Here is a 15,424-nt window from a genome sequence, read left to right on the forward strand (position 1 = left end):
ATGAGTGATGATAGCAGAGGAGACAGAAATAGTCTCCTAGAAGTGGGCTGTAAATGTTTCTGCCTCTAAATAAATGCAAGTCCAGTTGAACATGGGAGAGGGAAAAGGCATTATTTAGCACAGAATATTTGGCCCATTAATTTTCAAGGGTTATGAGTATCCAACATTTTGCTTTGCCCAACACACTTAGCTTGTGGAGTTCACATCTAACATAGTGCAGGCAGGCACTTCCCTTTCAAGTGAGCAGTCTGCTCTCTTTAACAATTTTGTTCAAAGGAGAAAAGACAGTGGAAAAAAAAAAGAAGCAGGATGTGACAAGCTGCATACATGTTAAGGGCAAAGCCATGCCTGTGTTAGTAAATGAACAACAAAGAGCACTCTAAGACACTTATCTCTGCCTCAGAGTGGATTGTTTGACAGTTCCTGGCATTCTTCTGGCACAGGCCAAATACTGCTCTTCCAGACTGATTCTTAGCTCTATTTGGTAGTTAGCCCAGGCCAGGAACAATTCCCAATTGTCAGTTTGTATGTAGCCATGATGTTTTTGAGGTTGAGAAAGTTTAATAATGTGGACGTGTACTGCCCTGTGGCCTCAGATGGCCTTAGTTCCTAGGCACATTTAATTTACTAATATAGATATTACGCAAGTGCATCATAAGCTTTAATATCCATCAGGCCTCACTGGAATAGATATGCCCTGTGACTTACCAAGAATGACTGGGGAATCTATAATAGGATGCAGTTCTTGGAGGACATACGAGACTACAACAAAATTTGAGAAACTAGAGGAAAACTGCAACTAGACACTTACTACTTAGAACTTGTGCTTATCCAAACCACATTCCTTCTCTAACCTTTGGCTACTGGTAAGAAAAAAAGTCACTATATCATAGACTACTGTGTGTTGCAGTGTGAAGGAGGATAGAGCTAACTGACCTTGCACTGATAGAACTGCCTGTGTAATATCCATAAACAATTGTAAGTACATCCAGATAGTAGAAAAAATGATAAAAATGAAGCCGTTACATACACAGAAATAATAGTTGGTTGTTCTTTTTTTTTTTTTTAATTTAGCTAGTTTAAAAAAATGTTTTCAAAATGACGAAAGGAAAGCTAAGTAACTGTTTCCAAAATGTTTGTATGACTAAGTGATGACTAGTGATAGTGGCAGCCACAAGAGAAAACAAGTCCAGGGCTGTTTTGTTCTATACCAGAGGAGAAAACTGGAGATTCCAAATTTTGAAGTGTTTTAGACATTGAAGAGAGAGAATAAAGACACAAACAGATGAGCCTGATGAGAAACTGAGTGTCTTGTGATTTGCATTTGTTGAAGGGTTTTACTTGGCATAGATGGACATATGTCAAGATAAGGAAAACAAGAAAACAAGTTAGGAAAATAGAGCCAATAGCTATCTACCTAGGCTCAAAGGGAAGATTTCACAGATCTTCTGACAGCAATGAAGAGGACAGAGCAAAGTGATCCCCAGTGAGTGGTACTTTATATAGCATAGGATGGCACTCAAGCAGCTAAGAACTGTTTAAAGCCTTCGGAACTGGAAGCCAGATTATGTCCCCAAAGCAGCAAGACAGAGAGATCACCACGGCAGTGAATGTTACAAGAGGCTCCATGTGGTCTTATTCATGTCTCACATCGGACTGGATGTGAAGATGTCCATCTTTGTGTGGATTCAATTGTTAAATCTGTTTGAAAAGGCAGAAAACAGCAGCAGCAGCTAACTTTGAGCTCCAGAACCAACTCTTAACTGAGCGGCCCAAGTTTCCGCTCTTTTTTACGTGAAATTTGGGAACTTACCAGATCAGTTTCTAGCTAATGAAGATAATGTTTTGCTTCAAAAATAAGAGACTAATAGAACATTTAAGATTATGCAAAGCCAGTTTCTAGGGAGCCAAAAATCATTATAATGACATAAACTGACACCCCTTGAGCAATGTGCTTTGTAAATTTTCCTTTGAAATGCAAGCCACACATGCAGCCAAAGAGTGGAACATCAACAAAAAGATGTATGCAGGCAAAGAAGGTTGCTCCTAAATTAAAATAATTATTTTTGAATGTGTAGTCATTTTCTTCTCTTTTTCCTATTCAAGTAACAAACAGTAGGTTTCAGGATCTCCACGTAGACCTAGTAGCAGGTATAGTTTTACATATAATGAGTGAGATTCTCATTATACTTATCCTTCCCTACACGCCTCTACTTAAATCCATCAGCTTTTCTAAAACATGGCCATTGAGGTGCACCTCAGCTACTTGTACAAAGAGAAGGAATTTGTCTGAGGAGTCATGTTGGCAAGTCTTTCCACCCAGGTGCCCTAACTGATCTTGGCCATTATGGAAAAGAGAAGCCGTCTCACAAAACCAGGCCACAGGCCACAAAGTGGGTTTCAGAGCTAAATTAACACCTTGAAATAAGTCCCAGAGCATTTGTGTAACGTATCCTTCGCATCATGCTCTGTACTAAAATCTTTATGTGTGTTTCTGTGGTTAAGCAAAATGATTGTTATATATTTAGAGCAAATTATATCTGCCCCCAGAAGGAGGTGGGTGGGTGCAAAAAGAAAACAGCAACAACAAAAAATACAAGTGCAAGGATAAAATTAATCTGATGGCCAGTGCTGTAATACTCAGGGCACAGACAACAGATCTGACCAGCCAGAGAAGATCCATGTGGGTGGCACAAGACCAGGGTATCTCTGCTGCCTAACACAGCAGATTATATGTCCAGTTCTCAACATTCTCTCACCAGATCCTTGAAAACTTATCAGTATTATCAGCTGCCAGTAATGAAATTAAAATCTGTGAACTCCTCTCTCTGAAGATGTTACAAGCCTGGTTTAAAGACAGTCTTGAAGAATTAAGACTCTTGAGTAAGACAAGATTTTCAAATGGCAAATTAAAGAGTACTTTGTTTGCATTAAGGTATTTTAACATTTAAAATGCTGTCAAGTAACCCTAAGAAAACTCTCCTTTAAAACAAACAAACAAACCCAAAGTTAATTACTGAAAACAAAACAAAAACAGGTAAATTAAACATGGAGTCCTAGTGCATTTGAGTGATACCAGAATCAAAGATTTTAAAGAAATTCAGTGAAACCTCACCCAAGAAAACTCCAACAAATCAACCAAGAAGGCCTGAGATTGGCTTTCTGAGAGCATTTTGAAAATCACGTTTTATCTCCTCATACCCTCTATCAGACATAGAATTGGAGTAGTTCATAAGTTTGCTTATTTTTGAAAAGGATTCTTCATAGAGAAAAGGCTTGAGAAAGGCTGCTGCCTTCAAAAGTGGCAACAGTGTTTTGGAAAGACTTCACCAAACACACATAGACATGCATGCAAAGATAAAACAAAAATAATCCAAATAATTTCTATATTTCTTAAGTTCCTGTATTTGATACCTGTGCCTAAGTAGAACTTTTTATTTTAAGCCCTTCCTAAGCTTAGATATAAACACAAAAACACATCATTTACTGTGTTGGTAGCTTTAACATTTCAAGATCATTCTGTTTGCTTAAGCAACATAAGATGAAATAAAAGCTTTCCCTTTTGCATTCCACCTCTTCTAATTTTTCTCCATGCAATGAAGTCATCATAATCATCCATCTTTGATCTTGCAGTCATCTGTGACACTAGATTAAGATATCACAAGTGAACAATAACGACTTCACTGAATTAAAGAAAAAGAAAATTAGATTCATAAGGCAGTGTTTTATTATTTTTTAAAAAAAGAAGAGGAAAAAGGAAAAAGAACAAAAAAGAAGAAGAAGGAGAAGAAGAAGGAGAAAAAGAAAGAGGAAAAAAACCCTAGAAAATCTTCTTACAAAGCGGTCATGCAAGCTGCATTAAAGAAGGATGGAATTGTGATGTGAAAAATCACAAAATCACATTTAGAAGCCTTGGTAATTCTTTGAAACTCTTCACTTGACTGTTAATTGGGGGGAGCTTGAATATTTTAATCACCAGCTACAAAATATTTGAACTAAATATAAAGTAACTGTACTCGAAGGCTGTTGTGCTTCTGTACTATTCTTGTCTTTGTTTCCCCTTTTTACTTGTACAGGCTGTTCCACCACCAAACTTTGAGATGCCAGTTTCTATCCCAGTGTCCAACCACAGCAGCCTGGTATACAGTAATCCAGTCAGCTCACTGGGAAACCCCAATCTTTTGCCACTGGCCCATCCTTCTTTGCAAAGAAATAGCATGTCTCCTGGCGTGACACATCGGCCTCCGAGTGCAGGTAACACAGGTAGGCTCCGTTCAGTCCTGTCTTCTTAAATTCTCTTTTATTGGCTGCCTGTGCACCTTAGGTCACTTTAAACTGTACTCTTAGAAACAAGAACTCTGTTTTTAGTAGTCATAACAGTTTGTCCAAAATTGCTGCGTTGAAGAATCAAAAGAGCCAAATTGGTTTCTATTCCCAATTTAGAAAACAAACAAACAAAAACATTCTAAAAAGAGTTGAATATCGACTGAGATTAAGGGAAATCAATAAAAGATTAAAGGGAAGACGATCTGCTGTTTCATAAAAAGGCAGCTTGTCTACTTAATTCATGCAGTAAGTCTCTACACCATAAAACTTAAAGGGGCAGGGGACAATGCATGGAAAGTGCAAACAAGTTGAAGTAAGAAACCTAAATGCTCCAGTCTGGTGACGATGAGGGCTCATCACTAAACAGGATAAGGGTGAATTCAGTTAATTCAGTGTGCCTGACTGGAGCAACATCAACATCCTTAAGAATACTGGGTTCAAAGAATCATTTGAGGTTTCCAAGTTCAAAGGGAAATTTGTGAAATCCTTAGAATGACTTTCAATGAAAAGCTGCAGAAATTAAAATAAAAAGCTATGCAAATAGATCTGATAGCATCTGAGCTAAACTCTGTTTTGTGACTCTGGGCGTGATCTGAATCCCTCTGAAGTCATAGATACAGAGAGAGAAACAGCAGTGCATATCGGAGCGGGTCATTTGAAGTCAGAGAACATTTTGAATGTTTGCCTATTATAGTTTACTGTACTCACTTGTAGTATTTCAACCCTCTAGGTGGCCTGATGGGTGGGGACCTCACTACCGGTGCAGGCACCAGTGCAGGTAAAGAGAAAAGAACTTGTATTTATTTTTCTAATTGAAGAGAGGAATTCCTCCAAAGGCTAAATCCTAAAATATCTTCCATATTGGAGATCAGATATTCGTTTATTTTCCCCAGCTGGGTAGTGGAGGGTTGGTAATTGTGCTTTAAAAAGTTTGTTTTCTTCAGTGTTGAAAATCTTGTAGTTCAGCAAATTCCACGGACACAAGTGTCTATCTTTCTTTGCAAGATCCTTTCCATAGAAGCTTATAGGTTCTCTGGACTGGGTGATCAGATGAGATTCCCACTGAGGCCAGTGTCTGAAACTTTGACCGTTTATAAGTCACAGGAAGTTTTGTCTTTGACTTAGTGGAACTGAGTTCACTATTGAATTTCTCATTAAATTTTCATCTACTGAGCACAGATTTGATTTCAAGCCCAGGTTTAAGACCACTTCTGATCTTTGAAATCTGTTAGCACAAGCCCAGGTTTAAGACCACTTCTGATCTTTGAAATCTGTTAGCATTCTCTTAAATAATCAAAAACTAACAACTTAGTTTTACGTTTGTGCTTAAGTACTTTCGGACACGGCAGGGAAAAGGATGTCCCATATAATCACGAGAGAGAAAGATGAGCCCCTTTAATTCTGTTCCTATGAACCTAATGAGAGCTGTAAGGACTGTTAAGGTCGGTATAACCAAAGCAGCGTTGTCACAGTCCTATTTGCTGAGTAAACTCAGTAGTTTGTTCACAATGTCAGTGATGTTGCATTATTACAAATATAGATTACAAAAGACAACGGCAAGATTTCCATTTCAATTTTAGAAGTAAGCACATAAGTTTAAAGAAAATAAGTGGAGTTTTTACATGGAGCATATTTCATGTTACTGAATTAACTGCTTTCGTAACGGTAGGGGAAAATAGTTGAAAGATCAGTTCTGTGCACCGTAAACCAAGGCCAATATATTTCCTGATTCTAACCCTCTATTATAAAATGACTTATATAGAAATTCTGGATATAGCAATCTTCTTTTTTCTTGGCTCTTATCATCCTGCTTTAGACCACCCCCTTTTATCTTCACACATAGATGAGTAACAGATGTTTGTGTGATGCCTCTGTAGTAAAATGGAAACTGCAGTGTATCAAAAGACTGCTTTAAACACATGCTGATGCTTTGAGAGGTCGTTTTGTATTAATTTAGCAGTAGTATAGCAAACCAGGGGAACTTAGGTGTTAGTATCCTTTGTCAACAAAAAAAGAAAATACAGTAAGCATGATAGTTTTGTTAATTATCTTTTGCGTGAAAAAGATAAAGAAATATTTGTTCTGGTTCTTATTTTGTCTGCTTTTGTTTTGTTGGTTTTTTTGTTTGTTTGTTTTTTATCTCATGTATAGTAGGAATTTAAAGAGTGACAGCAGAGGAAGTCAGATAATAATTTGATTGCCCTATTAAGGGGCTCCCTCTACTGTTTTTTTAAGAAATATCATTGTCTCATTCCTGGTTTCTCTGTTTCTTTAAAAAGATGTTGGAAAGCAATTAGCAAAAGCAATGTCTTCTTCTAAAAGAGGCGCATACTAAACTAAAAGCTCATCAACACATGCATTTGGTGAAATAATCTTCATGTTTAATAAAATCTGTATATCAACATGCTAGCTTAAAATGTTTTTTCTTTTTAAATACATTATTTTCTTGAAAATATATTAAAAGCATATATAAGCATAGTAAGAGGGATTGCTTATTTCTCACTAACTCAGAATTTGCATCTCCTGCATGAAATGATATGCACTAAGCTCTCAAGCAATCTAACTCAGGAGTAGGCATTTGATTTGAGGGGCATATATATTGGGAGCATTGCTGGGAATGCATTGTAAATATTTAATCGTATGAATAGTCTTTGCTCTTTAACTGGCAATAAGACTTTAAACACCATAAAAGAAGTGTTTTCCAGATCTCTTAGATGCAGAATAGGAGGAAGAATTTGATACAGGGCTGAAGGAAGATGAAAGGTCACTATAAGGTCAAATCCTCTGTCTTAGTTGCCTTATTCTACAATGACACTATTTTGGACAGCCCCCTCTCTTAAGGGGACAGAAAAATGAACATCAAAAGTTCTCTTTGTTCATCATTCCTCAAAAGAAACAGAGACCTCTGTGTTTTATTCTAATTGGCATCTTAGAAGCTGGTAGCATGCACATTATAAATTTGCATTTTTCTGCAGTGTCCAAAAATAGCATGTATTCAAAATAACATACTCCATGAAGAGGAGTCTATACAGTTTCATTTCTGTCACTACAAAATGAAACCACTCTAGATTGCTAACACCAGGCCTCAGTTTCTGCACTACTTTTACAAATCACATTATTACAAATTATATCTGCAGCATCACAGATGGTAAAAGATTAGTTGAGCCTGTGTTTTGAAAACTATTATTTTGATGGGTTTGATTATTTTAAGTAATAACCCTGAAATAATTTACAATTTACCTTGGGACTTACCAGAATATAAGAAAGGTGACTGTTTCTTTATTATCCTGCTTAACTAAATACCAGCAGTGGTATATTTAACTTAAACCAAGGTTATCTCAGGTTTGTTAAAGCAAGCTTACTCTAAGCCAAAACCTGATTGAATCATTTCTATCATGTGATAGTAGGAACTGCCAAAAAATTGGAGTGAACTTCACATTTAGTGTATTTGCTAAATTACAGCAAAGTCAAACCAAAGGCTTTTGACTGAAAGAAAGAACAAGAACTTTTTGGACTCAAGTCAGTTTTCTGGATCACAGTTACATTCTGGAGTCACATCCATCAGGTTTTTGCCGTAACTAACAAGAAAATAAGAAGTGGCGTGTTACCAGTTTACTTAATGGACTGTGTGAAGTTCTTCTTAATTTTGGGGAGCAGATTTAGTCAATAATAAAACCAACTAAATCAACAGTAATTTCACCAGAAATAAACAACAACTATAAAATTGAAGTTTTAGCTCTGCAAACAATCTGTACTCAAATTTTATACAGTAATTCAGTATTTATCTAGAGTACTGATAAAAGATTTAAACTTCAAAATAATCAACAGTTTTAAAATCAAAATAGATCTGTATTGGAGAAAGTCTTTTTTTCTTTCTGTGTTTTAAGCTTTTGGTCTTTAAACTCACTGTATTTCAGATGAAGATATACTTTTTTTACTATGGTTTTCAGATTATGATATTTTTTATTTTATAATTAAGTTTTTTTCTGAACAGAATAAGGTCCAGTTAGGTCAGCAAAATTTCTTTAAATTTTAAACCACTATAAATAATAAAATCAACATTAAATATATATATATATATATATATATATATATATATATATAAAGTTTTAAATCTATTGTGTTTATTATGCAGATTTTACTAGATTTTACTAGATTTAATTTTTTATTTGCTTTCTTTAATTTGTTTTGCTATTCAGTTTCTTTACAGCCTCCATCTTGGCATTAATATTAAAGAAGCAAGTTATTCAGAAGTACTTGAGGGTCTGAAAATGCTGTCAGTGTGTCGAGTGCTTGTTCTCTGTAACTCATACATCCTTAAGCTAACTTTAATTCTGTTCTTTAGAATCATTAGACACAGAAAAGATCAGCAGTGCATTTTTGATCATTCATCCTGGGTATTTCCAATAACTGAAACCCATATTCACGAATAAATTCAGCAGCTAGACATATCCTTCTCAAAATGGAGCACGAGCTAGCAGTTGTCTTCACATCTGCTGAGAGCTCGGGGTCTTAGATTTACTTTCCAATGTTATAATTTGCCAGTGCTTTTCTGCAGATTCTTCTCTTGACTGGGCTCTGGGTGAGCTTATTATATATTCTACTAGTATTGCAAGTCAAATATGCAACAGTTTTTTCTTTATTTTTTAATTTCCACGCCCTCGGGAGAGACGCAATCTGGGTGGTATCATCTCAAAAAAAAGAAAAAAATCAATGATTTACTAAAAAGAAATAACTATCTGTCCAAATAAACCTAGAAGCAGTAGAAGCAGTACCAATTCTAATAAAGGAAAGTAAGTAAGAAAGGAAGAAAGAAAAGAAAAAGAAAAAGAAAAAGAAAAAGAAAAAGAAAGAAAGAAAGAAAGAAAGAAAGAAAGAAAGAAAGAAAGAAAGAAAGAAAGAAAGAAAGAAAGAAAGAAAGAAAGAAAGAAAGAAAGAAAGAAAGAAAGAAAGAAAGAAAGAAAGAAAGAAAAGGGTTTTCAAAGGCACCTAATTCCATTTGTGTCTTTTGAAGTCTTAAATATAAATAAGCAAACTAGTACTAAAAAAATGAAAATTTGAAGAGTTACTTAAATATTCTCTACTGCACTCTGAAATCATGCTTGGCATAGGCAAGAGAAGATAATTCTTAAGTATAAATGTGGAATAAGTTAAACAAACAAGTGAGCTTTGAACTATTATTTCCAAGCTGCAATTTACAGGCGACCTGTTGGTACTGGGTCTGCTGAGGAGAACATGACAGTCACAAACCTTCCATTCTAGCTCAGTAAGTGCAGTTGCCCACAAACCTCTCACCTAAGGATTGGGCAAGATGTGGTACAAAAGTATAGTAAACAGTTCCTGTTCAAGGAAGTGTGCAGTCCAAAAGAAAGGACATGCAGTCATTCATAACAGAGTTCATGATGCAATAGTGCCAAACCCAAACAATAAGAAATCACAAATTGACAGGTTGGCTTAAAATCATGGAGGGGGATAAGAAATGAAAAGCATAACGGTTTTTCTTTTCCCTTTTTCCACTCCCTGAATGCCAGTAGCAGTTGCTTTTCCTGCCTTTGTTCTGTATGAGGAGAATACATGATTCTTTTCAGTTCCGTATTGGTCTAAGAGTTGGTGTCTTACGGGAAGTACCTACAAGTATGAGATTGGTGATAAATGTGAGATTCCCCAGTGAGAACGCTGGAATTTATCCTCTAATATGTACTATGAAGGAAACAGTTAATCTAATAGTACATGAATTTTGTGTCCATGTAATCAGTCAACACAAGACTTTACAAAACTAAGTCCTTTTCCTGCCCTAGGCAACTGATCTGTTTAATACAGCTTGTTCAGACTCTCTTCATACAGGTAAAACTCATGACAGTGAAACTTTTGAGTGTGAATTTGAAAGGATGGTTGTGCAATCCACATAAAAGTCAGACAAAATATTGCAGAGAGTGCTGAATGCACAAGTTAGATGTGTGTATTTTCAGCTGGCTCACATGACCTTGCCAAAGAGGTTCATGTAAGCTCATTCTTAGTAGACGTCACTGAAAATATGTGGAAATTTGGCCTGTGTTTTGTTTCCATCGGTTGTGTAAGTGTTGACTTAGTAATTTATTTAGTTATTCTCTGTCTCATCATCTCTATTATTAATGTCTCAATATTTGTATTTATAAAAAGACAGCTTGAAAGGATTGAAAGGGAGAAAGCCCTAAGTTCACATGCAATGAACAATTAAGTGAGTCATGCAAACTGTGATTTTTTATAAATGGGACTTAAAAGACAGGCATGATTGACTTCTTTTCCTATATGACAAGCAGTAACTAATATTCATCTAGAGTGATTTGGATTTTTAGATAAAATCATTTTCCTTGTGAAGTCAGTGGGAATTTTTTTTTTTTTTTTTTTTTGCTTTCCATCCATGAGACAGGAATTTCTATGCTGATGGCATTTTGTATGTGCATTCTTGCTCTTTAGAACATCAGAGTATCTACTGTTGCACACTGCAATCCGTATTCTTGTTCCAATTCATATCATATAAAAAGGCTTTGCACATCAACAAACATCTGGATTCCATGTCTATCCTGAAAGAGGCAGTTGATGCCTTTAGGATCTGAAATGCAGCAGCACCATTGCTCTGAGAAGTAAAGCAAGCAATGCTTTTAACCTCCTGAAGCTGGGACCATGGCCACATGCAGAAGTTCCTGGCGGTATTAAGCTAATGTGACCTCTGCCCTTTAACTTTTAACATGATTCCCCAATTAAGATATTTGAGCCATAGATTCCAGTTGTTTTCCAAATCTCTGGCAAGCTGATTTTTCCCTTGATAACAGTTGGAACAGTTTCTGAGAAATAAATGCCAGAGGAGACAGGGATCAGTTAATTACTGATCTTTTATTTGCATCTGCTTAAATTTCAGAACAAATCCAAGCAGTATTATCTGTGTGCAGAACACTTTCCTTTTGTGTGTATATTGGTTGTAATAACAACATAGGAAATTTAGAAAAATAAGGCTGTGTCATTTGTGTTTAAAATACACAGTTTTGGGATTTTTCTGACATTTTAAACTATGCATTCATCATATTTCAGTAATTTTCCATTAGCAAAAATAATCAATATAACATGTGGCTATATGCTTAAGAAGAAAAGAAAAAAAAAAACACATCAGTTTCTAAAATTTCTTAGGGATACCAAGAAAGTACACTTTTAAATTATGTACTCTTTTTAAAATTGGTATTTCTGTTGTCCTGAAATACTTCTTATTTAAAAAAGCATTTCCTGTGAAATTATAATTTATTTCAAATGCCCAAAAAAACAAGGGGCTCATCATAAGCAAATGATTTTTCACAAGCAAGCAGTGTGTCAATTGCTCTCATGCAAGCAGTCAGGAGGAGTGAACTCCTCTGCTCTTCCCAGGCTCATGTATTTTTCCTATGTATTGTTAGAAAATACATTATTTTCCAGCAGTGTGGTTTTACCTCTTGCATAAGTTTGTTCTTCCCTTTCTTCTCAAACTAGAACACCTCACATTAAAAACAAAACAAAACAAAACAAAAAACTGGTAATTGTGTATTTCTGCTTAGGCAGAAGTAGAATGGATCATTTTTTCAGCTTAGTGTAAAACATATTTTTTTTATGAACTAAGGATTAAGCTATTATCCTAAGTGCAGGTTATCTCAGACAGGTTAGGTCCATATATCATTTGTCCATCTTGCATGTATTGTGTGATCAAGTCTGTGCCACTTAGTGCAAGACTTTCAGAAAATGTGCCAGAGGCAGAGGTAGGCTAGCTCTTTCACCATGGCAATACACTTTCAAGTGGCTGTCTGGTCCCTAAGTCTTGTTTGGTCTTAAAAAACACAGTAATATTGCCCTGATGTTCATTAAGCAGTTCCCACCTTCTTGAACTACAGAAAGCGTAGTCTTTATAATGCACAAAACTGAGCACTCTGTGATTTTCTTAAGTGTTTTCCTCTTAAAATTCACTGCTTAGCTACTATGCTGCTTATCACACAGAGTCACAGAGTCACAGGAGTCAGAAGGAACCTCTGGAGATTGTCCAGTCCAGCTCCCTGCTAGAGTAGGTTGCCTACAGTAAGTTACAAAGGAAGGCATCCAGGCGTGTCTTGAATATTGCCGTAGAGACTCCACAACTTCCTTGGGCAGCCTGTTCTGGTGTTCTGTTTCCCTCACAGAAAAGTGTTTCCTGTGTTCCAATTTCTGTCTGTTACCCCTAGTCCTCTCACTGGTCCCATCCTCTTGACTGTCATCAGTTAGGTGTTTGTAAGCACTGATGAGATCTCCTCTCAGCCTTCTCTTCTCCAGGCTCAACAGTCCCAGGTCTCTCAGCCTTCCCTCATAAAGGTGATACTCCAGGCCCCAAATCATCTTTGTAGCCTGCCTCTGGTCTCTATCCAGTAGTTCTCTGTTTATATGAAGATTCAAGATAAACAAGATTATGTGAAAAACTTGTTTTTCAACATAACCGTGGATGCTGACAATTAACTTCATTTGAACAAAACTGTATTGTGAAACTGGAAATAAGTAAAACAATACAATTGGAGGTAAAGATATAGGAAATATAGAACTTTACACTGAAGCTAATATTAAGCGTATTGACAATACTTCAAAATCAAAAAACACAAGCAGGATCTGGAGCTGGGCTGCCTATTGCTTTCCTTTTGTGTTGAGGAAGCAGAAAGGACTAAACACAATTGTGTCAGCCTGACGAAGGCAGAGCACTCTTCCTCCTTCCCAGTTTACGCAGATCTTGAAACAGATCTTTGCTGCTCATGCCATATAGACACCCCTGTTCCAGAGACTGCAAGGAGGAAGTCCAGAACTGTGCTGATATATCTGCCTGCATCTTGGGAAGCTTCACTGCAGTAAGAAATGTTTTGAAAGGCTGCTTGCTCCTATACAGGCAGCCACAGGCTAATCCTGTAGCCAGGTGCCATCTTTGCATGTACCACATTAAGGTGTCAACTACTAGCATAGGCTGAAGTGGCAGAATATTTAGTGTGAGAGCTTCTTTAGAAACATTCAAATATGGATCTTAATATAACAACAAAACATCACCTCAGCATTAGAGATCAGGTTGGTTTGCAGTGTACTTAGCTACACACTTGGCCAAGCAGTAAAATATTTGCATGAAATTTAGTGCTCAGAACGCTGTTCTCATGGTCTTTCATCCTGCATGTAAATAAACCCATCTATCTCTCCATTTGGCTGAAAAAGTATCTCAGGTTTCTTCTGTTCAGGACTGATGGCCCTAGATTTCCAGAGATGTGATTTGCAGCGTTTTCTGTAGTGTCAAGGCTCTCTTATTACTGTCAGCTTCCTGAAGGGAAGCTCGCTATCCTGAAGGAAATCTGAGCCTACTTGCTGCAGGAGGGGATACACGTGTCCTTTTCAGTAGTATTTGTGAGCACCTGCAAATACTCTAAGCAGACTGGATTGTATGCGTGTTTCAAATTTTAGATGGCACTTGTGCCAGGGTTAGAAATTAATTCTGACTGCTTCATCCACATAAGGTGGCTGGCAGTAGTCAGTATGGAGATACAAAGAGAAGCAGTTGGTTTTCATATCCTTTATGATGGCAAGCATGCTTCCACAGCATTGCGGGGACAGGGAGCTGGGGATGGGGGATGAGGACAAGGTTCCTAAGGTGCCAGCCAGGTGCAGGGCATCCAGAGCTGTGGCAAAAGGTGCATGGAAGTATGTTTTGTAAGCTGCATTTGTCTCAGTTCACTCCCAGTAATTCCATTAAGAAGGTACAGTAAAGTAATGTTGTGGGAATGGAGAACTACTTTACTGTAAAAATTTTCTTTTTTTCTGGGTGAGCTTGTCTGCATATTGGTTTCCTTCTGCCACTTCCTGCTAGTAAAAATCTTGTACTGTGACATGAGTAGCACACAACACTTCAGAACCTTCAAGTTATCTTCTAAAAAATTATGTGTAGGTGAATAATCAGTGCAGCTTCCTGGCATAAGTGCATTAGTGTTGGTATCATTTTTGTTAGAGTGCTAAATAATAGCCTGTTCCAACAGTGTGTGTGAGTTAAGAAATTATACACATAAGATGTAAAAAGAGAAAAGGAACTTGTTCCTTGCCTTTCAAATACTGTTAGGTGCAATTACCATTCTTCTAAGAAGAGGAAAATAAAGCCAAGTGAAGAGTGCACAACTGAATTTAAAATTAGCAAAATGCCTATTACTGCATTGATTCTTTTTACTTTTTTTATTTATCTTTTTACATTTTAAAGTCCAAACTAAATCCTATCCTAACCAAATCTCGTATTTATGTAGATTCATTCTAAATTTAAGATTTCTTCTGAGAAGCTTGGTGGACAACAGTGTCATATATGTAATGTACATATTTAGCATAACCCACCAAGAAACAGGTATCCTCCATGAGATGGAAGGCAAATATTCCTGCAAAGTGAATATTCTTAGTGCAATAATTATGATAATTTTTGTGTGTAAGAGCAAATGATTGTTGAGAACTTGAAATTACCATCAATATTTATTAAAAACAGTTAAAAAATCTGAAGGCTCTTATTAAAATTAATGGGGGTATGCATTCCAGGTACCCAAAGATCAACCCATACAGTGAGCGAAATGCTTTAAAGTAAGTGAAAGAAAGATGATTGTGAGTCTTGCTCTTACTACTTCTGAGACTGAGACAGACGTTTTGTTCATTCATTATATTTTTGTATCTTTGAAATAATAGAAGAAATAATACAAGAAAGACATTGAGATTTTGGAAAGGGTCCAGAGGAGGGCGACTAAGATGATCAGGGGGCTGGAGCACCTCCCCTATGAGGACAGGCTGAGGGAGTTGGGCTTGTTCAGCCTGGAGAAGAGAAGGCTGCGGGGTGACCTGATTGCAGCCTATCAATACCTGAAGGGAACCTACACCCAGGAGGGGAGTAAACTCTTCAAAAGGGCTGACAACAGCAGGACTAGGGGAAATGGTTTTAAGTTGAAGGAGGGAAGATTTAGGTTGGATGTTAGGGGGAAGTTCTTTACTAGGAGAGTGGTTAGGCCCTGGAACGGGCTGCCCAGGGAGGTTGTGGATGCCCCGTCCTTGGACGTGTTTAAGGCCAGGTTGGACGGGG

At 36.9% G+C, this 15,424-nt stretch overlaps 1 protein-coding gene across 14 annotated transcripts in view; it reads left to right on the forward strand.

Annotated features, from left to right (window-relative positions):
• Window positions 1–15,424, forward strand: part of MEF2C (myocyte enhancer factor 2C) — a 135,524-nt gene that overhangs the window by 101,631 nt on the left and 18,469 nt on the right. For all 14 annotated transcript variants that reach the window (XM_048932326.1, XM_048932328.1, XM_048932338.1 and 11 more), the window contains 2 exons: window positions 4,077–4,263; window positions 5,057–5,104. In XM_048932326.1, the coding sequence (XP_048788283.1) occupies window positions 4,077–4,263; window positions 5,057–5,104 (235 nt within the window). The remainder of the gene's footprint in view (window positions 1–4,076; window positions 4,264–5,056; window positions 5,105–15,424) is intronic.

This window comes from Lagopus muta, chromosome Z (genome assembly GCF_023343835.1).
Source record: "Lagopus muta isolate bLagMut1 chromosome Z, bLagMut1 primary, whole genome shotgun sequence".
Taxonomy (NCBI): Eukaryota; Metazoa; Chordata; class Aves; order Galliformes; family Phasianidae; genus Lagopus; species Lagopus muta.